The sequence below is a fragment of the Haliotis rufescens genome, unplaced genomic scaffold, assembly GCF_023055435.1.
Source record: "Haliotis rufescens isolate VD_foot unplaced genomic scaffold, xgHalRufe1.0.p SCAF_1, whole genome shotgun sequence".
NCBI classification, from domain to species: Eukaryota; Metazoa; Mollusca; class Gastropoda; order Lepetellida; family Haliotidae; genus Haliotis; species Haliotis rufescens.
In genome coordinates this window covers 22,091,147-22,112,511 of record NW_025963779.1, presented here as the reverse complement: position 1 = coordinate 22,112,511, position 21,365 = coordinate 22,091,147, and the positions used below count along the sequence as shown (strand labels likewise).

General features: G+C 41.0%; 1 protein-coding gene across 1 annotated transcript; it reads left to right on the top strand.

The window, feature by feature from the left end:
- The first annotated feature begins 9,330 nt into the window (after positions 1–9,330).
- On the top strand, positions 9,331–20,349 carry LOC124114606. The gene is made up of 4 exons (XM_046475274.2): positions 9,331–9,377; positions 10,070–10,136; positions 12,191–12,473; positions 17,070–20,349. The coding sequence occupies exons 1-4, from the start codon at positions 9,367–9,369 to the stop codon at positions 18,029–18,031; spliced, it is 1,323 nt and encodes a 440-aa protein (XP_046331230.2). The 5' UTR covers positions 9,331–9,366; the 3' UTR covers positions 18,032–20,349.
- The last annotated feature ends 1,016 nt before the right edge of the window (positions 20,350–21,365 follow it).

Below are 21,365 nucleotides of genomic sequence, written 5' to 3'. Positions count from 1 at the left end.
TTATCGAGAAACTTTCCTATATACCCAAATTAATCACAAGAATATTACCTGTCTGTGCACTCATGTCATTGTTTTAGAGTTGATCGATAGTTATGTTACTACTTCAGTCCCAATTCATTGTTCCCTGCCAGAAATGTACATTCTTAATTCGTATATCGCTTCTGAACATAAGGAGGCACGGGTGGTCCAGTTGTCTAAGGCGCCGTGATTCGCTGTGCAGAGTTGCGGCCCTTGGGCACGCCAGAAACCTATGATTGTGGGTTCGAATCCCGGTTCGCCCCGATTATGTTTCTAGGTTTGTCAGCACCATACCCGTGCTCGTGGGTTTCACCGAAGTGCTAAACGTCTGCGACCTGCATCACTTCGGGCTTTCCTACCACATTAAGCTGACACGCCGTGATATAACTAGAAGAACACTTATCATTACTCCCAGTATTATATATACACAACTTTATATAGGGCAACAACTGTTAGAATAGATCATTTGCTAAATCAGTAATATATATGCTTCATTACAGATTTAGCATATGATCTATTCTAACAGTTGTTGCCAGTGTGGGACGTACTCGCTAGGATTTGTGCAAACTAACGGTATACAAAAATCTGAGGACATCCTATTACAGGTCACGTTCTTCCCACTAATAAGAAAGTTAATCAGAGAAACCAGCGGTGAACAAACAACCACTGTAAATGATCTCTTTTTAATCAAACTAGTTCTCATTTAATTGTATATTTAAAAAAAAGTAAAATTATGTGATCTATTTTAGATTAAAGATTATTAGTAGCTGAATCCTCGTAAGACCACGAAATTCGACGTTGTTTTATTACTGCCACGTTTTTAATCATACAATTTCGGTTATTTCACAACTCGACTAAAATTGCCTGAAGCTGAAGGGTTTGTGTAAAACCTGCTAGTTGCAGAAATTCCCACGGTCCCCAGTATGGTGGAGAACTTTGGTTGCTGGCGATCTATAGTCCGTTGTTGAATAATAATTCATATTTATAAATGTTCTGAAACTAGTTTTAAGTATATTCTGTGATAATCTAGTTGTTCTACTGTCCCACGACGACAGGTTTTATAAGTCTAATATATTTGTTAATGTATAATTTTTTCTCGTTACGATAAGGGTGAAATATTGCCAGTGTGACGTTACATTTGAACTCTCATTCATCCATTCTGGAAAGCTTCACTCCATAATGTTGGCAGCTGTTCAAATCTGGCCACAACACCACTTAACATGTTTTACTGGTAGTATCATTATGTTCTGCAGCTGGCAATTACTACAAATATATTTACAACAGTCTCTGACGCCACTAAACGTACTTACACATGACAGCATGACCTGTGATGGATTTAAATTCATTCCGTTTCTTGACACCTCACAACCCCTTGGTGCCCTTCCCCTGTGTCCAAAGAGGAGACCTACAATGTTGTGCAATCATCATAATTTAGTATCGTTTCCGAAATAAGACCTCTATATATGATTGTACAGACAATGACAAGTTCATGGATTGTCTTATGTATTGCTGTTATACCTACTAAAGAAAGAAGATATTTGTGTGTATCGTTTTTACGTTCATGAAAACAATGAAAGGTAGTACAGGCACAATGAGATATGATTTTCTTCTCTCCTAGAATATTGCAACAGGCCTGGTAGCTGTAAGTGTAATTAATTACATTTAGTTGAAGACTTTTATAGTTAGATTTACGAGGGCACTGGCTCAGTTTTAAATCCGGCATCTTAGAAAAGTGCTTTGGCGGTTTGACAGTTACGGGCAAATTATATTATGTGACACTGCACTTCGGGGTACAGCAAACTTTATTAGTTTTATAAGATGCAAAATTAAAAATTAATCAAGTGTTAATTGGAGATATGTTCAAAATAAAATCTGTACTGAAAGTGCTGTAAATTGAAAATCCTCCAACAGGGTTAAATGAAGGGCTTTTTCCTCTTGGTTGCGTGTACCCTTGCGTTAAGAGACATATTTACGTTTAAAACATAACACAACACTACAAATTTTGGTAGTTAATCATTTAAATATGTCATATTTCCTTATCCGTTCAGTTTGTGGTTATCAATAAACCCATGCAGCTAAAAGAAGGATTTTAATACAATGTTTTTAATGTGAACATAACCGCTGGTTGTTGTGACTTGAGGTGTTTTCTGTTGTACAAATTGCAACTATCTTTCCGCCACTAATGTTAGCAGACTGCAGCAACTGCAAGCCATAAACAGTATGCTAATCGAGTTGGTTGCGCTACATGCGCCGTAACCGATGTGAATCCTCAGCCTGGGGCGTGATATAGCGTCGACGTGGGACGGACATGGCGTCGGAAGAGCAACAGCGGTCGGTTTGTTTGACTGCTGTATATTGTTAAATGCCGTACGCTGAGCAACAGGTGTACATGTGATTATGATTTTATTCAAGGATTGCTCATCCCTTTGTCCTTAGAGATATATATTTCGCAGGAAACCAACGCCCGCCTCGGACAATTTTGTGACTGCTGTGACACGGACAGAGCTGTTTGAATATGCTTGGGATACGCCTGCGGCATGAGAGATGGTTCACATCAACTTTCCATATTTGTTTGTGAACTAACTGGTAACTTTCAGGTCTGCACCAGTATAGTCGTTATCAACCAGGAACACTGATTGACATCCTTCACAGTGGCCTGTTCTTTAAGGGGCGTGTGTCCTGTGTGAGATGGGCCTGGATACAGCGTATATCCGGGCTTTCTGCCTGAAGAGCAAGCCATGACGGGTAGTTTCGCATCCCTTCAACGGACGGGCGATAGACAACCGAGTCTTCTCTGAGTTGTACAAAAGAGCAAACTTGGCAAGTTGGGCGAGTACACTCTGAGGCATTACGACTTGCGATGTATGATGGAATGCTTGCTGTACCCGAGAGGTGACGTCCGGGTGCTTGGTAGTGGAGAGAAATGTAGACACTCTCGGGCTGGCAGAAAACTCGCCACGGCACAGTTTTTCGAATGACTGGACGCACGGTTTACTGTCTGTCAATATGCGTGTCTTGAACTCTGAACTACACAGGCGAGGACTTAATATGCGCCATTAAAGTAACGAGGACTGTCAACCTTTTCTGGGCGAGCGCATGTGGATAGAGTGGCTATCTTATGTGGACTGGCCTTGATAGTACCTTCCTGCCATATTCATCCAAGCATTGTGACAGGTTTAGGGCCAATGAGAGTCTTGTGTGCAGCCAGAAACAAGTCATTTTGACGAAGTGCATCCACAACACGATGCCAGTTCTGAAGAAGATCATCATGGTTGTTTGCTCCACAATACATACTAGTACATGGTACAGTGCAGTTTCAGAGCCAGGCATTCCCAGGCGCACCTGGCATAAACTCCTTTAAAGGGTTTAACCACTCCACAGTACTTAAGGGAGTCTCGAGAAAATGGAATTTGGTGGAATGCAAGGGTAAAGTCTGTGGTTATTATATACTCCCTTGAGGCAATCAGTCGCAATGTCGAATCGACGTCCGGCATGAGGGGGGCTGAGTTTTGCTGTAACGACCAATGTCGGCAAACGCTGGACAAAGCGAAAACCGCCCCTCGACTTTTTCACCAGGAAATATGGTTTCACATATTCGACAGGAATGCCAACATTTTCTTGTCTCACAAAAGCACCCATGTGGTGACGACTAAACATGACCCATATTGACTACTGCTTTGAATGGGGCTGAAGCACCATTGTATCCTTTTATATATGTTAGGGTCGAACACTTCATCTTACTGTCACAGAAGTGATCGGAAGTTGTCTCTGACATCTGATGGGAATGTGTTGTCTTGATCAAGTTGTATGGCATCGGAGTGAACACCATCGGCGTGAACACTATGGGAGTGAACACCATCGGAGTGAACACTATGGGAGTGGTCCCGAACACAAACTGATGCAGGTGAAATAGCTACCTTGTTGTGATGGGGATCTGCGTGAGTACTTAATACAAATCAGCACAGACCTGCCAGAAGTGCTCATGGCGCTTGAGAACTTCTAGTCCGATTAGGTACGAATTCTTTCCCTGCGACACTGTTGATCGTATCAGGCCACTGACTGTCACATATCCACATCTATGTCTTCGACGACCAGGCATTCCAAGCATCAAGGACAACAGTGAATCGAGTTTCCCCTTTGACTTTAAGAGGGGAGATTCCATCTGCATGACGGGCGGACTGTGAGATGGCTTTCACCTGTACGCCCAGGAATGTGTCGGTGGACATGCGAGTCATATTCCCTGTGGCCCTACAATCAATGGTGATATCAGCTTCTCGATGACCATTCATCCATTCTGGAAAGCTTCACTCCATAATGTTGGCAGCTGTTCAAATCTGGCCACAACACCACTTAACATGTTTTACTGGTAGTATCATTATGTTCTGCAGCTGGCAATTACTACAAATATATTTACAACAGTCTCTGACGCCACTAAACGTACTTACACATGACAGCATGACCTGTGATGGATTTAAATTCATTCCGTTTCTTGACACCTCACAACCCCTTGGTGCCCTTCCCCTGTGTCCAAAGAGGAGACCTACAATGTTGTGCAATCATCATAATTTAGTATCGTTTCCGAAATAAGACCTCTATATATGATTGTACAGACAATGACAAGTTCATGGATTGTCTTATGTATTGCTGTTATACCTACTAAAGAAAGAAGATATTTGTGTGTATCGTTTTTACGTTCATGAAAACAATGAAAGGTAGTACAGGCACAATGAGATATGATTTTCTTCTCTCCTAGACTATTGCAACAGGCCTGGTAGCTGTAAGTGTAATTAATTACATTTAGTTGAAGACTTTTATAGTTAGATTTACGAGGGCACTGGCTCAGTTTTAAATCCGGCATCTTAGAAAAGTGCTTTGGCGGTTTGACAGTTACGGGCAAATTATATTATGTGACACTGCACTTCGGGGTACAGCAAACTTAATTAGTTTTATGCAAAATTAAAAATTAATCAAGTGTTAATTGGAGATATGTTCAAAATAAAATCTGTACTGAAAGTGCTGTAAATTGAAAATCCTCCAACAGGGTTAAATGAAGGGCTTTTTCCTCTTGGTTGCGTGTACCCTTGCGTTAAGAGACATATTTACGTTTAAAACATAATACAACACTACAAATTTTGGTAGTTAATCATTTAAATATGTCATATTTCCTTATCCGTTCAGTTTGTGGTTATCAATAAACCCATGCAGCAAAAAGAAGGATTTTAATACAATGTTTTTAATGTGAACATAACCGCTGGTTGTTGTGACTTGAGGTGTTTTCTGTTGTACAAATTGCAACTTTCTTTCCGCCACTAATGTTAGCAGACTGCAGCAACTGCAAGCCATAAATAGTATGCTAATCGAGTTGGTTGCGCTACATGCGCCGTAACCGATGTGAATCCTCGGCCTGGGGCGTGATATAGCGTCGACGTGGGACGGACATGGCGTCGGAAGAGCAACAGCGGTCGGTTTGTTTGACTGCTGTATATTGTTAAATGCCGTACGCTGAGCAACAGGTGTACATGTGATTATGATTTTATTCAAGGATTGCCCATCCCTTTGTCCTGAGAGATATATATTTCGCAGGAAACCAACGCCCGCCTCGGACAATTTTGTGACTGCTGTGACACGGACAGAGCTGTTTGAATATGCTTGGGATACGCCTGCGGCATGAGAGATGGTTCACATCAACTTTCCATATTTGTTTGTGAACTAACTGGTAACTTTCAGGTCTGCACCAGTATAGTCGTTATCAACCAGGAACACTGATTGACATCCTTCACAGTGGCCTGTTCTTTAAGGGGCGTGTGTCCTGTGTGAGATGGGCGTGGATACAGCGTATATCCGGGCTTTCTGCCTGAAGAGCAAGCCATGACGGGTAGTTTCGCATCCCTTCAACGGACGGGCGATAGACAACCGAGTCTTCTCTGAGTTGTACAAAAGAGCAAACTTGGCAAGTTGGGCGAGTACACTCTGAGGCATTACGACTTGCGATGTATGATGGAATGCTTGCTGTACCCGAGAGGTGACGTCCGGGTGCTTGGTAGTGGAGAGAAATGTAGACACTCTCGGGCTGGCAGAAAACTCGCCACGGCACAGTTTTTCGAATGACTGGACGCACGGTTTACTGTCTGTCAATATGCGTGTCTTGAACTCTGAACTACACAGGCGAGGACTTTATATGCGCCATTAAAGTAACGAGGACTGTCAACCTTTTTTGGGCGAGCGCATGTGGATAGAGTGGCTATCTTATGTGGACTGGCCTTGATAGTACCTTCCTGCCATATTCATCCAAGCATTGTGACAGGTTTAGGGCCAATGAGAGTCTTGTGTGCAGCCAGAAACAAGTCATTTTGACGAAGTGCATCCACAACACGATGCCAGTTCTGAAGAAGATCATCATGGTTGTTTGCTCCACAATACATACTAGTACATGGTACAGTGCAGTTTCAGAGCCAGGCATTCCCAGGCGCACCTGGCATAAACTCCTTTAAAGGGTGTAACCACTCCACAGTACTTAAGGGACTCTCGAGAAAATGGAATTTGGTGGAATGCAAGGGTACAGTCTGTGGTTATTATATACTCCCTTGAGGCAATCAGTCGCAATGTCGAATCGACGTCCGGCATGAGGGGGGCTGAGTTTTGCTGTAACGACCAATGTCGGCAAACGCTGGACAAAGCGAAAACCGCCACTCGACTTTTTCACCAGGAAATATGGGTTCACATATTCGACAGGAAAGCCAACATTTTCTTGTCTCACAAAAACACCCATGTGGTTACGACTAAACATGACCCATATTGACTACTGCTTTGAATGGGGCTGAAGCACCATTGTATCCTTTTATATATGTTAGGGTCGAACACTTCATCTTACTGTCACAGAAGTGATCGGAAGTTGTCTCTGACATCTGATGGGAATGTGTTGTCTTGATCAAGTTGTATGGCATCGGAGTGAACACCATCGGAGTGAACACTATGGGAGTGAACACCATCGGAGTGAACACCATCGGAGTGAACACTATGGGAGTGGTCCCGAACACAAACTGATGCAGGTGAAATAGCTACCTTGTTGTGATGGGGATCTGCGTGAGTACTTAATACAAATCAGCACAGACCTGCCAGAAGTGCTCATGGCGCTTGAGAACTTCTAGTCAGATTAGTTACGAATACTTTCCCTGCGACACTGTTGATCGTATCAGGCCACTGACTGTCACATATCCACATCTATGTCTTCGACGACCAGGCATTCCAAGCATCAAGGACAACGGTGAATCGAGTTTCCCCTTTGACTTTAAGAGGCGAGATTCCATCTGCATGACGGGCGGACTGTGAGATGGCTTTCACCTGTACGCCCAGGAATGTGTCGGTGGACATGCGAATCATATTCCCTGTGGCCCCACAATCGATGGTGATATCAGCTTCTCGATGACCATAGAGAGCAACTGACTGTGTGCGCAGCACATTAGCTTGATCGGAGGGTTCTTGGGCGCACAAATACTGGTCATTGATGTCTTCACAAACATCTGGTGGGGTGAAGTCACAATCAGTATTTTGAAAAGTGTCTGAAATTGTACGAGCTTTAGTTATATATATCTTCTGTCGTGATAAGGTAGGGATGTCTGAGGGAAGTGACCTTTGTTGGCACGACCGGCTTGTTGACATAATGCACACACTTTGGGGGTTGTGGAACTTCACGTTCTATAAAGGTTGGTCTGCTTATTGGCTGACTTGGATGGAGCTTAAAATCACTAAAATCCAGGAAAATTGGCACCAGTTGACTGGAAACCGTAATGTACTCAAATAGTTTGCCATATGCGCTCTGTAGAAGTTGTGTGTCTTGATATAACATTTTGCGATTTGCCCTACCATGAGTTCGAGCATATTCACCCTTTGTTGTGCAGTATGTCTCCTAGCCTCAGCTACTGCTTCACCATCGTCAACATACTCTCTGATTGGGGCATTCATAGTTTTCTTCGTGGCGCTGTCTACAAGAAATGGGGCGAGGTTTTGGTCAAGTGACAGTATGTTTCCAATTCTCGAACGAATTATTGGGGAAGAACAACAGGACAAAATCGGTGGCCGAGTCCAGACAAAATCGAGTGTCCGGGTCCAGACGCTGTTTGGCTGGTTGTTCACTTGGGTGTGCTAAACGTGCTATACAGGTAATTAGACATGTAGCGCGGGTGGGCGTGAGGAAGTTCGGCGCGGCCACAAACCACTACAGCCAGTATAGTCGCTACCACCCAGGAACACTAATAAACACGATGTCCGTTGCAGACGAGGTTTACTACTCAGAGATGAGAACAAGACTGATGTCATTGCTAATTAACCAAGCTCCTTCCTAGCGCGTGACTCCTTCGTTACACTCTCGGTAACATCGCTGTCACCAGTGTGGGCGCGGCCATTACAAGAATCTTGAAATTTGCCCTCTAACCCTAAATTTAGTAACGTTTATACTTTTGTTTATGTCTTTGGGAATGCTAATACAGTTATTTTTTAAAAGGTTAACGAATGACTATATTTCACAGATGAATTTAACTTTTTGTTTGTTTGATCAGATTGGTTCGAGATTGCAGTAGAACAGAAAATCACTCAAATTGTGCCTTACATACTTACAATACCAATCACATGATATATGAAATGAAATAGAAATTTAAATTAATTTGACAAACCAAGAAAAGAATTTTTTAGGGTCAGTGTATTCGGCATCACGGTAGTGATCATCACTTGTTTCTAAATATAACGCTCAGTCGGTTGCGAGTTCAACTCCAAGCATGGTTGTGACCACCTATCACAGTGGGGGTTTTGACTGGTGGCAGCGATAGTATGGAGAGCTCCGCCAACGGGCTATCGCTGTGAGGAGCCTGCTAAGCAATGCCGCAAGAGATTACATAACATACAACTAGTCACACTGGCGCTGTGACTATGAATGTGACTATGACACAATGATTTGAATTCCTGTTGTGAATTTAAATATTTCATATTACCATTCACAAGTTGTGCAATTTTGTGATATGATTTGACAGTTAATTGTGAACCAAAAAACTAAAATGATAGATGAATAAAACAATGTAACAGAAGACTATGACACTGTTCTCTACTGTCCTCCATTTCCCATACTGCAGGCCTTCGCATTGGTCAATAGACAAGTTGATTTATTGTGGGTAAATTAGGATAAGTACTGTATACTCCATCCTGACCATCAGAACATATCAAACACGCCAGACTTATTTTTATCAATTGACGGGCAGGTGAATAGATGGCTTAATCTACACTTTGTTTAAGTTGTGGTCGTTCCATTTCAGTAATTCCAAGTGATGCATGGCAGACCTCCCAGGAGGTACTTGAAGAATGAAAACCAGGTAAGATGCTCGGAGTCAGAAGGTAGACTTCCCAGGGCTGGGTGTTTGGTTTGGAGACCAGTAGGTATTCGGCCAGACGATGTATGATTACTATTGCAACCGGAGGATTAAATACTTATCTGATCATTTCGTAAGTCTTCAAAATTATGAAATGGTCGGCCGATATAAAGTTTACCACGTGAAACCCTCGAATCAGGGCGATTCTCTATGACTTGTAAACATCATTATATATATTTCATGCATACGGGTGTTTGGTTTGGAGACCAGTAGGTATTTGGCCAGAAGATGTATTATTACTATTGCAACCGGATGATTAAATATGTATCTGATCATTTCGTAAGTCATTCAAAACTATGAAATGGTCGGCCGATATAATGTTTACCACGTGAAACCATCGAATCAGGGCGATTCTCTAAGACGTACACATCACAAAATATATATGATGCATATGGAATGAAGATTTGTTAACTGTCAGAAAATAGGTCCCTAATTTGCCTTCTGGTATTGTGTGGGAAGACCTAATATGTGATGAATAATGAAGCTTGATTACAAATCATTCATCAAGTAAATCACTATCTGTCCCAAACATATCGCATACATTTACAAAATAAATAATATTAAAATTCAGTGCCAGTGCTTTTCAGATTGTACGAACTGTATTGTAAATTTAATTGAACCATTATTTCCTTCAGGGACGACATCTCACATGCAAACCGCATCATCTACACGTCGGTGTTGTTTGGTGCAGCCTATGTTACGGTAATTCAATTGAAATATAAAAACTCAATAATATTCCAGCTATATGATGGCGGTAGGTAAAAAAATCGAGTCTGGACCAGATAATGGAGTGATCATAATCATCGATCGACGCAACTGGGATACGATGCATCAAGCAAGGCAGCGAGCCTGATCACCCGATCCCGTTAGTCGCCTCTTACGACATGCATAGTCGCCAAGCATAGTCGCCTCTTACGACAAGCATGGGTTGCTGGAGACCAATTCTAACCCGAATCTTCATGGGTAAACTTTATATAGAGTGTAACTCTATCTGAACGACCCAACAGTAAAGTGGCATTTTCCCTTTCACAACAACTGTTTAAAACGACACACTTCTCACATCCAGTATGTATTATACATGTAGAATACTGAACGAGATCCCATTAGATGCCATTTGTGTAGCAACGAGTGTATTTCAAAACGTATCTGGCGAGCAAAAGCAAGTTAATTACGTTTTAAAATACAAACAGTGTAATAAAAACCGTATCTAACAGGGAAAAGTTACTAAATTTTGTATTACTTACTTAAACTTTGCATATTTTCGATATTCAACGTTTGAAAAAGACGTATGTTGTTCGTGTAAGGGTGGCGTAAGAATACAACATTCGTCGCATACAATGACTCCACCACAGAATGTTCACTCAATGCGCAAACTGGCAATAATGTGTGCCGGTTTCTCCATGATCGATTGTAAGAAATGATAAGATGGCCATTCTAAAATCATGTTCATAATTTCATTTTATACACCAACATAACCAAGTTGGATACACCTGCCTTAACGGAAAATCTAGCTTTAAACTCTCGTTAACTTAGGAACGGTGAGACGGCGAGACGATCGACTCATCGAGTTATGACATGTTGGCTATGTCAGTTCATACGAGTCACCAGGTGGTCTATCTGCCATGTTTATAATAACCCTTGTCATCTGTTCAATTTGGGAACACGGAACGTTTCACGACACGATATTGCATCGGATGTCATGAGTGAGTGAGTTGGGTTTAACGCCGCTTTTAACAGTATTCCAGTTATATCATGGCGTGTCAGCTTAATGTGGGAGGAAACCCGAAGTGATGCAGGTCTCAGAGGTTTACCACGTCGGTGAAACCCACGAGCACGGGTATGCTGCTGACAAACCTAGAAACATAATCGGGGCGAACCGGGATTCGAACCCAAAATCATAGGTTTCTGGCGTGCCCAATGGACGCAACTCTGCACAGCGAATCGCGGCGCCTTAGACGACTGGGCCACCCGTGCCCCCTCAGATGTCATGAAGACGATAATTCTAACGACAGAGTACTTGATCCAAGGGTCACCACTCTCATTTACCACACGAAGTTCTAGGTCGTAATTAAACTCTGCGGTAATGTGATGATGCTCTTTCGACATAATACTTGTTTAGGAGAGATGATCTGAACCTTTATGATGCCACGATGCCACGTTTGCAGTTATACAAGGTCTTTAGTCTACTACTTCAAACGTACATTTCGATAATAGAGTTTTGAAATGCATGCGTACTGTGTCAATGCAGCACTGGCCTTTTGTGAAAAATAGTAGTGTCTATCGAGTGTAACCTGTGAAGATCCGGGTAGAGAATAGGTCTTCAGCAACCCATGCTTGCCGTAAAAGGCGACTTTGCTTGTCGTAAGAGGCGACTTATGGGATTGGGTGGTCAGGCTCGCTGACTTGGTTGATGCGTGTTATCGATTCCAATTGTGTGGATCGATGCTCATGATACTAATCACTGGATTGTCTGGTCCAGACTCCATTATATACAGACCGCCGTCATATAGCTGGAATATTGCTGAGTGGGGCGTTAAACAACAAACCAACCAAAAGTTGCAGAGTACAGCTGTACAATGTTCCCCCCCCCCCCCCCCCCCACATTCGAATGCAGATGCCCAAAATAGTCCCTTCCGCATGTATTGTTATTGCACAATGTGTTATTATAGAGGTGTATTGTTATTAAACGGGTGATCTCTTCACGGGTGAGTGATGCTATATAATAATGAATGTCAAATGATTTAAACTCCCTACAGATGACATCATCCGTGATCGGAGTTACCCTACCTGACATCATGTGTTTGCTGGGCGTCGACCTGAAGACGTGTAGCTCTCTTCTGTTTGCCTATGGTTTAGGGCTGTGTTGTAGTAGCCTGACCGGACACTTCTTGAAGGGAAAGGTAGACGACCCTCTGTTCTTGGCGGCAGTATTGGTATCAAACGCTGTGATTATTGCTGCTGTACCCACGTCGCTGTTCTTGTGGCTGACCTTAACCTTGATGCTCCTTAGTGGCTGGTGTACAGGAACATGTTCATTTGGTAAGCAGTCATCTTAAATATGTCACCTTTCTCTTTGGCCTCATATGAGTCCAAATACCAGATGATAATTGCTATGTCAGCACCATAATCCTTTTTGGGGTCTTCCTCATTATCCGGACGACATTCACTCACTTCCGGGGTAGATTAGGTATTCAGCAACCAATACTTGCCGTAAAAGGCGACTATGCTTGTCGTAAAAGGCGACTAACGGGATCGGGTGGTCAGGCTCGCTGACGTGGTTGATACATGTCATCGATCTCAATTGCGTGGATCGATGCTCATGATGTCAAACACTGGATCGTCTGGTCCAGACTCGATTATTTTACAGACCGCCCTCATATAGCTGGAATATTGCTGTGTGCGGCGTTAAACAACAAACAAACAAAACATTATTCGGACGCGGCGTTATGGAACTGAATTAATGTTCAAGCCGCTAACAACACAAGTGCCTTTCATAATGATCACCTCACACAACCTTGGTGATATTACAGCACTATAGCAAACATAAAGATCACCTTATATCACCTGGGAGATATCACATTTCAAGCATAGAATTCACTCCATACATGCCACCTGGAAGGTATAACACAACGCTTATCGCACACCACGTGGGAAATTTTACACCCCCAGACGAACATAAACATCCCCAACACCGATGGGCCCCTTACTGGAAATAAAAGCGACAAATCACAATCGATATCATAAGAGCTCTCTGCTCAAAGCGGGGTCCACTGTATGATTCCGACTAGATAATAAGCATGTGTTAGCATAATAAGCATCACCATTAAAATTTAATCGTGAGGACATCCATTTGTGCGCGAAAAGGTGGGCGTATCCTGCACCACTCGAGTGAGTGAGTATGGTTTTACGCCGCTTTTAGCAATATTCCATCAATATCACGGCGGGGGACCCCAGAAATTGGCTTCAAACATTGTACCCATTTTGGGAATCGAACCCGGGTCTTCGGCGGGACGAGCGAACGCTTTAACCACTTGGTTAACCGACCGCCCCCAATTATCAAGTGTCAATTGATTACCAGGAAAAAAATGAGAACATTGATACAAGTCAATACTATACTAGGGAAAGGTGACTTTACATTTGTTGGCAATGATGGGGCAAGTGTTATCGATTACATTATTAGCACTAGAGATATATTTGACTTGTGTGAAAATTTTGATATTGATAGACGCCACGAATCAAAGCACCTGCCTGTCACAATGTCTTTACGGGCGCTTCATTCGTGTGGAAAACCATCTTTTGATAACGCCCACCATAGTCATTCAATGTTTAAGTGGGATAACAGCATTGCAGACATTTTCCAAGAACGTCGTTTATCAGACACTTTCGCATGCCTCTTAAATAAAGCTATTGATTCTGTTTTTACAAATATTGATGAAAGTGTATCGCAGGGAATGTAATGAAAAGGGAAGTAACCCCCAACAGAGAAAGTAAACAGTGGTTTGACTGGGAATGTGAGTTGTTGAAGAAGGAAAGACGCACACTTTTAAACCATTTTAGGAAATTAAAGGATAAAGATTTCTGCAGTACACTGATTCGAAAAATAAATATAAAGCTACTTGCAGAAAAAAAAAACGTTTCATGGATAGAAACAGAAAAAAACTAAAAGAAAGTATCAGTTCATCAAAACAGTTTTGGAGGATCTTGAAACACATTGGCAAAAAATTACCATTTAGGAAAATAAAATTAATGTAAAATAGAAATTCATGAATGATTTAATTATTTCAAAAATCTCATTAGCGCCAATGATTCAACACATAACTTGCAATTGAACTCTTTTGATAATGATGAAACCAATTTTGCAACTGAAAAATTAGATTCCCCATTCTCAAAAGAAGAAATTAAATCTGCTATTCAAAATCTGAAAAACTTAAAAAGCCCTGGAATTGATGGACTAATAACGGCATTCTTTAAATACTCTCTCGTTATCATCCTGTCGTATTTGGAGGTGTTATTTAATACAATGATGGGTATCTCTTACTTTCAAACAGATTGGACAGTTGATACTATCGTTCAAAGAAAGGCTTCGTGACAGATGCTGAAAATAATAGGGGGATTACACCTACCAGTATATTCAGTAAGATATGTACTAGCATGATTAATAAAGCTTGGTGTTGTGGTCGGCTACACTTGATAAGATCGAGGAAGATCAAGGATGCTCTACCACTGATAATATGTTTATCCTCCAGGCTCGTATAGATAGGTATATTCAACATAAACGTGGAAAATTGTACGCTATATTTGCGAAAATTATATCACAGACAAAGTTCCTTAAATGTTGTTTTTACTTGTATGTTGTAAAAATGATAATTTAAGGAAAAATATATTGAACCAAAATATTATGTACATCCAAATAAATACAAGTTTATCACATGTGAGCAAAACGACTATACGAAATCTATCTCATTTTATATATCATGCCTTGTTATTAAGAAATGAATCCTTCTAACATTTTAAACCGCTTCCACATAGTCATGTATTCTGTACTATGGGCCTGTGGCCTGACAGTTACATATGAATAAACTGAATTGAATACTAGTCAACATAGGGAATTGGATCGGACACCTGTTTTGTCACTGCTGTGTCAAAGTTTCGAAATGCCATCTGCATGTCTACTCTAAAATGTCTTGAATGATGTAACCCTGATCAAGCAAGAAACTTTTGAAAAAGTGTTGTATGACGCTCATTGAAATCGTCAAGCGATAAATATAAACAAACGTACCCAAGGATATTTGAAATCTATATTGAAATCTACGAGGCCGTTGTTGGAAGCGGAAGAATACAGGCTGGTCAAGTAACAAATGTGGCGCTTTGCGAAAGAAACAGTCTCGATTGACGAGTTAAATTAGAAATTTACAGATATCGAAACATTATTTTGCCATGTCAATGTGGGACTAAGGTAAAAATGAAGTCAACATTTTGTGTAAGGGCTGGACAGGGAGAGATAAAGGGGAGATAATTTGTGGGGAGGTAACTCTTGTAAGAAAATAGTTCCGTCAAAGTTTTATGGCAGTGAAATTTCACTTTTCTCAACTTTCATACTAAAGATTTCTCTGAGACGACCTAGGACAAAATACTGCTTTAACAAACACACACAACCTTAGCTGTACTGCTGCATCAAACCGCACGTAAGGATCACCTCAACCTTCTTAGGGATAAAGCTAGAACGCACGCACGCACGCGCCCGTCAGATACAGCAAACCTGAAGAACACTTCAGAACGCAACACGCGGAGATAAACTGACATTATATTAACGTAATTCAAAACATCCAAGCCAGAGAATAATCAGTCTCAGTTATCTTCTGAAACCGATTCCATTTTTGCGTTAAAAGCAAATAGTGATGAAAAATGTTATGAATGGATCACTGAGAATCATTGATGATACCAGTTTATCGCGAAGGCTCACATCAGCCAGCCTTTGATATACAGCATACATGAGATACAACCTATATCATACTGCAACATTATATAATACCTAAGGTTCTACTGATACATCTATATTATACTGCAGCATTGTAGCATGCATGGCGTTGTACTGATAAAACCTTTATGATGTTGTTGCGTTATAGCATACATATTGTTCTACTGGTATAACCTCTAGTACATGGCTATCTGAAATCTGAATATGGGATATAAGAAATCTGAACCTTTCAGTTTGTCCCATTGTCATCAAGAGTACTGGCGTCCATCCTAGTCAATACCTCGAGCAAATCGAGCAAGTCCTTTTGTGGTAACATGTTTGATGACACCAACATACAGCTTTCGCGAGATAACGCCGGTCCCAACATTGCAAGACACACACGATATTTCCTACAAGATCAGGTCTATTCCATGATCAGCACACATTCCCGATTTAATACCAAAGTGGGTGAGTGAGCGAATGAGATTTGTTTAACGCCGCTTTGAATAGTGTTCAATTGCATCACGGCGTGTCAGCCCAGAAACGTGAATTGATGCAGATCTTAGACGTTTTACCTCTTAGGTGAAAGACAAGTATGGAGACAAGAGTAGGGTGTGGTGCTGACAAACCTACAAACATAATCAGGGCGAATAGGGGAATGTTACTCACGACCATATGTCTCTTGCATGCCTTCGGGACGCAACTCAGCACTACGAATTATGCCACCTTTGACAACTGGGCTACCCGTGGTCCTCCGAGTTAGCTGTAACGACGCCTGAACCAAGTATTGTCCAAACCAAGAACAATCACCTACAACCATTCTAATAACACAGGCCGTTTTGCTCAGGTCGCTATCAATTGTCAGGTTCACTTAACGAATCGAGGTTCCTTCTCCACATCACAGATAACGGGACTCTTTTTCAGAGACGTTCCAATGCGATCTTCCAGTAACATAATATCCCATAATAAATAACATATACCAGTGTAGTGCCGACTCAGTATTGGTCGATCCATGTGCCTGTATTTTTCACCCATGGATAGCCGTGTTACTATATATTTAACAGAGACCAACATACCATATCTTCCCTTTTACCATATTTCAGAATCCATTTAACCCTTCCGTGATGCTGCATGTACTGGAATCACATTAATTGATACACTTTTATTATTTCTTTCAGTGGGAACTTTACAGTGTTATGTCATGTGGCCAAACAACGCTTTTGGTGTGTTCTTCATGAAATCAGGAGCGTCCCTAAGTGCGATAATTATGCCCCTTGTGTCTAATCTCTTCCAAAACAATCACAAGGGCATTGATACAGATGAATCGTTCCACAATACGACACGAACACATCCTAACCCAGAGCAGCGGTGCAACGGATTCAATACCAACATAAATTACCTATACATACTAATGTCCGGGTTAGGCCTTCTTGTGGCCATAGCCTTGATGTGTTGCTACAACGCTTTCCTTAAGGACGGTGACGTGATGGAACTACCCCTATCAAGGAATCGGAAACCTGCAGAACATAGAAGCCTGAGTAAACTGTTTACATCTTTAATGGTGTGTTTTGCCTTTACCAGCTCTACTTGTATTGCATCCTTTTGGGAGCTATTTGTGACCTATGGAATTCGCACGCCGCTAAACCTGAGTCTCAGGGACATGTCCGGAATGTTATCAGCGTTTTCGTGTGGCATCTTCCTCAGCAGATTCGCCAGTGTCTTTCTCTCAGCTAGGATCAGACTTGACGCATTGATGTTAGTATATGTGGTACTCACCAGCGTATCATCTGTTCTGTTCCTGGTATTTAAGGACACCAGTATCATGATGATGTGGACAAACTGTATCCTGTATGCTATCGGACTAGGGCCGATATATCCTGGGATTCTGGCATGGCTTAAGGAATATTCGGATGGATCACCCCGAGTTTTGAATGCAGTTTTGCTTTTCTACCATGCTGGTTTTTTCATCAGTCCAACTATTTGCGGCATGATTATGGATATGTCTGGAGCTGATGCCTTTATATACATAGTTTCTGGTGTAGGTTTATTTCAGTGCGTGTTGTTTCTTTGTTTGTCTTACAATAATTGGAAGAGGACACATGTCATAACTACTAGCGCCACCAAAGGCCTGTCAGATTGAATTCCTTTACAGATGTTAGCAAAATATCATGAACAAGACAGGCACCATTCTTTTGTGTAATTGTTCATCATAACAAATGGCTACTTTATCTCTTGAATTGAAATCGTCTTAACCAAGGAACGTTTTGATTGAAGTACTCATAAGAGTGGACTTGACTTACAAAGTGCAACAGAGGCAATTGATGGACCTGTCAATATATTAAGGTGGATAGTTCAGTAACATTTAGAGACAATGTGATTTTACACATTCGTTAGTATTTCGTTCTTCTCCCAGAAATGTCATAAAGGTAATTACCTGCATGGCGTGCAAAGGACAATATATTGTTTGACCAACCGGGATCGAATGCACACGCATAAAAATGAACACCAAGAACTACACTTCATATCTATACGTGCACATCTCGACACATGAGCGGAAAACGGAAATCATTTTTTCTTTTTATTCAGAAGATAAATACTATGTGTGTGTCTATTTCCGGGATTTTATCGAGTATTTGCATCTTGGAAATTCATCTCGAGACCCGAAAGCGATAGTATTTATCGATATTGTAAACCTATTGTTTTATTTAGAAAAAAAACATGCGCACTCTTTAACACCTCGTACTTACTCGGTTGTGAGGCGTCAACATCGAACGTTCTGTCGCTGCTATGGTGATTGTGATTTTGGTAATAACGTACACCGGTAATGAGACGCAAATACCATCACGTATATTTCAGCTGCGATACCTACATCCTTGAATTCCTCATACATTTTAGAATCAAATGCCAAATGGTCTTTGTCACCAATACAAATTGTCTAGATGTAATGAAGCAAAATAAATGAGGTGTGAAAACGAACGCTGAAAAAACTGCACTTGTTTGGAAATGTAAACAAAGCCATTCGTCTATTCGTTGAGTACATTGGCTCGAGATCTGCATTTTCAGAATATACACGGGAAGAGAACCGTAGAAAGAATTAGGGAATTAAACATATATACATTGCAATAATTTGATATTTTCAACAGAACTTGTCGAAGTTCCCGTCCTATGTGACGCTATGACTGACGCAAAATCACGCACAACGACAACGGTATTTATCAGAATTTCTGACTATTTTCGTTGGTTTCAATGAAAAATACAACAACAAAAAACAGTACACAGATTGTCAGAATGTTTCTGATTACTTACATGTCACATTTATGTATATACGAACCCTGAATCAACGAAAGTCCCCTCGTAAAATCCCGCGCACTGTTGACAGTCAACACGCCATTTTGTAAAATTCGGTCACCGGTAGGCTAGTGATGTCAAACTTCAACATATTTGTTGTACATATTTGGTAATTTCTCTGAGGTGAAGGTCCTTGAATGAAAGTACACACGATCATTGTTAATTGCTTTTTACTGGTTCATGATGTAGATCTTGCATATCTTTTGTACATTTTTTTCACACAATTAATTTCACTTTGGATATTAATCAATGTTCAATATGATATCATACGTAGATATAGGCCACAACATATATGAACGTTTTATAATCTCCTGTTTGTTTGAACAATGTTCACATATGAAGTTGATAAGTTTATATAGTGTCGTAAACGATATTTCTTTAATTTGAACAAGTGTACATGTGACAGGTACATTTACATTTCATCTTGTATGTATTTCTAGGGAGTGTAATAGTCAATATTATAAGTTCATATAAATAGTGTCCATGAATAGCCGTTTCATTTTATTTTATAACTAAAACTGACGATATAACTTAACCAAAATCGATATTATTTTTCGTTAAATTAAATGCACACATTTCTTGAAGAATTGGCTTGGTCTTGGATTTTTTTTATGCCGTTTGATATACAGAACAGTGATATCTCAGGATTCGCCAGGAGCGCGTTTGTCGCTATGGTGATTGTGATTTTGGTAATTATTTCATTGTAATTTCTTTTAATTAAAAATTTAAAATCCCAATTATTCCCATGAATAGAGAAAATCAAAATATTTGTTATGAATTTTGTATTTCAATTTGCGTCCATTGTTAATAAGTATGCAAAAAATGCTGAGTAATTATGTATTCCTACACAGTGATTCGGTCGCTTGCTTCAGGGAATTCAAATCATATTTTCACCCTCTGACATTTGGTCATGTGACCCAAATTAGCCAATCACAACACAGAACACACTTTCTATAGGTTTACAATAAAGGTTCACGTCGGACAAACGGTACAAAACAATATCTTGTCAATACGTTCAATCCAGCATTAAATATAGCATGGGTTTGAATAGGTCTTCAGCAACCCATGCTTGCCGTAAAACCGATTATGCTGGTCGTAAAAGGCGACTAACGGGATCGGGTGATCAGGCTCGCTGACTTGGTTGATGCATGTCATCGTATCCCAATTGCGTGGATCGATGCTCAGATGTCAATCACTGGATTTTCTGGTCCTGACTCGATGATTTACAGACCGCCGTCACGCTGGAATATTGCTAAGTGCGGCGTTAAAGAACCAACAACCAACCAACCTTTTCAAAACGTGGAAGTTATGTTTGCCATTTGACTGTTGAGTGGGACTGAATATTGACAATAACTTAGACATAAGGGAGGCAAGCCTACTTTCAGAAGTGTGGGATCTGGAGATGTGCCGTCTCATTGTATCCCAATTACGTCGATTGATGATCATGACAGCAATCACTGGATTGTCTGGTCCACACTCGATTATTTAAAGACCGTCGTCATGTAGATGGAATAATGCTGAGAGCGGCGTTATACAGCAAACAAACAGACATCAAAAGCGCGGTTTTGTTGCGACATAAAATGTGATGACGTAAAAATCAATGAAACCGTCCCCAGAGGCCAACATCATTGTAACATTATTCTAAATAATGATACGAATGAAACATATTGGAGAACGCATTCGTTGTTATGTCTTGTTTTATACATGTGACCCACCATGAGATAAGTGTCCTTATGGGTGAAAAATATCACATTTTTACTTCTCATTATAATTTAAAACTACAGTATCTTAGTGACACAAAAATACAAGCAAGCTACAATTCATATTCTTCATATTCTTGTTCTGATTTGTCAGGGGGCACGTTATTCGCTGTACCAGTACGAACTATTGACGATTTTTTAGTATGAATACCCCACTCAGACACAGTATACTGACTCCGCCGACGGGTCCTTGTATTAGCCCATAAATGCCGGGCGCCAGGCAGGTTGACAACAAGTACCATCTTTTAACGGCTTTTGGTATGATACGGCCGGGGATCAGACAACAGACCTTCCGCTCTCCGGGCAGACGCTAACAAGCCTACGGAGCCGGTTTCAACTTTGTGTACGTGATATGAGAGAACATTT

Coding starts and splice junctions, on each gene's coding strand:
- LOC124114606 (XM_046475274.2), top strand. Junction 10,137..12,190: donor TTGGTGCAGCCTATGTTACG/GTAATTCAATTG, acceptor AACTCCCTACAG/ATGACATCATCCGTGATCGG. Junction 12,474..17,069: donor TACAGGAACATGTTCATTTG/GTAAGCAGTCAT, acceptor TATTTCTTTCAG/TGGGAACTTTACAGTGTTAT.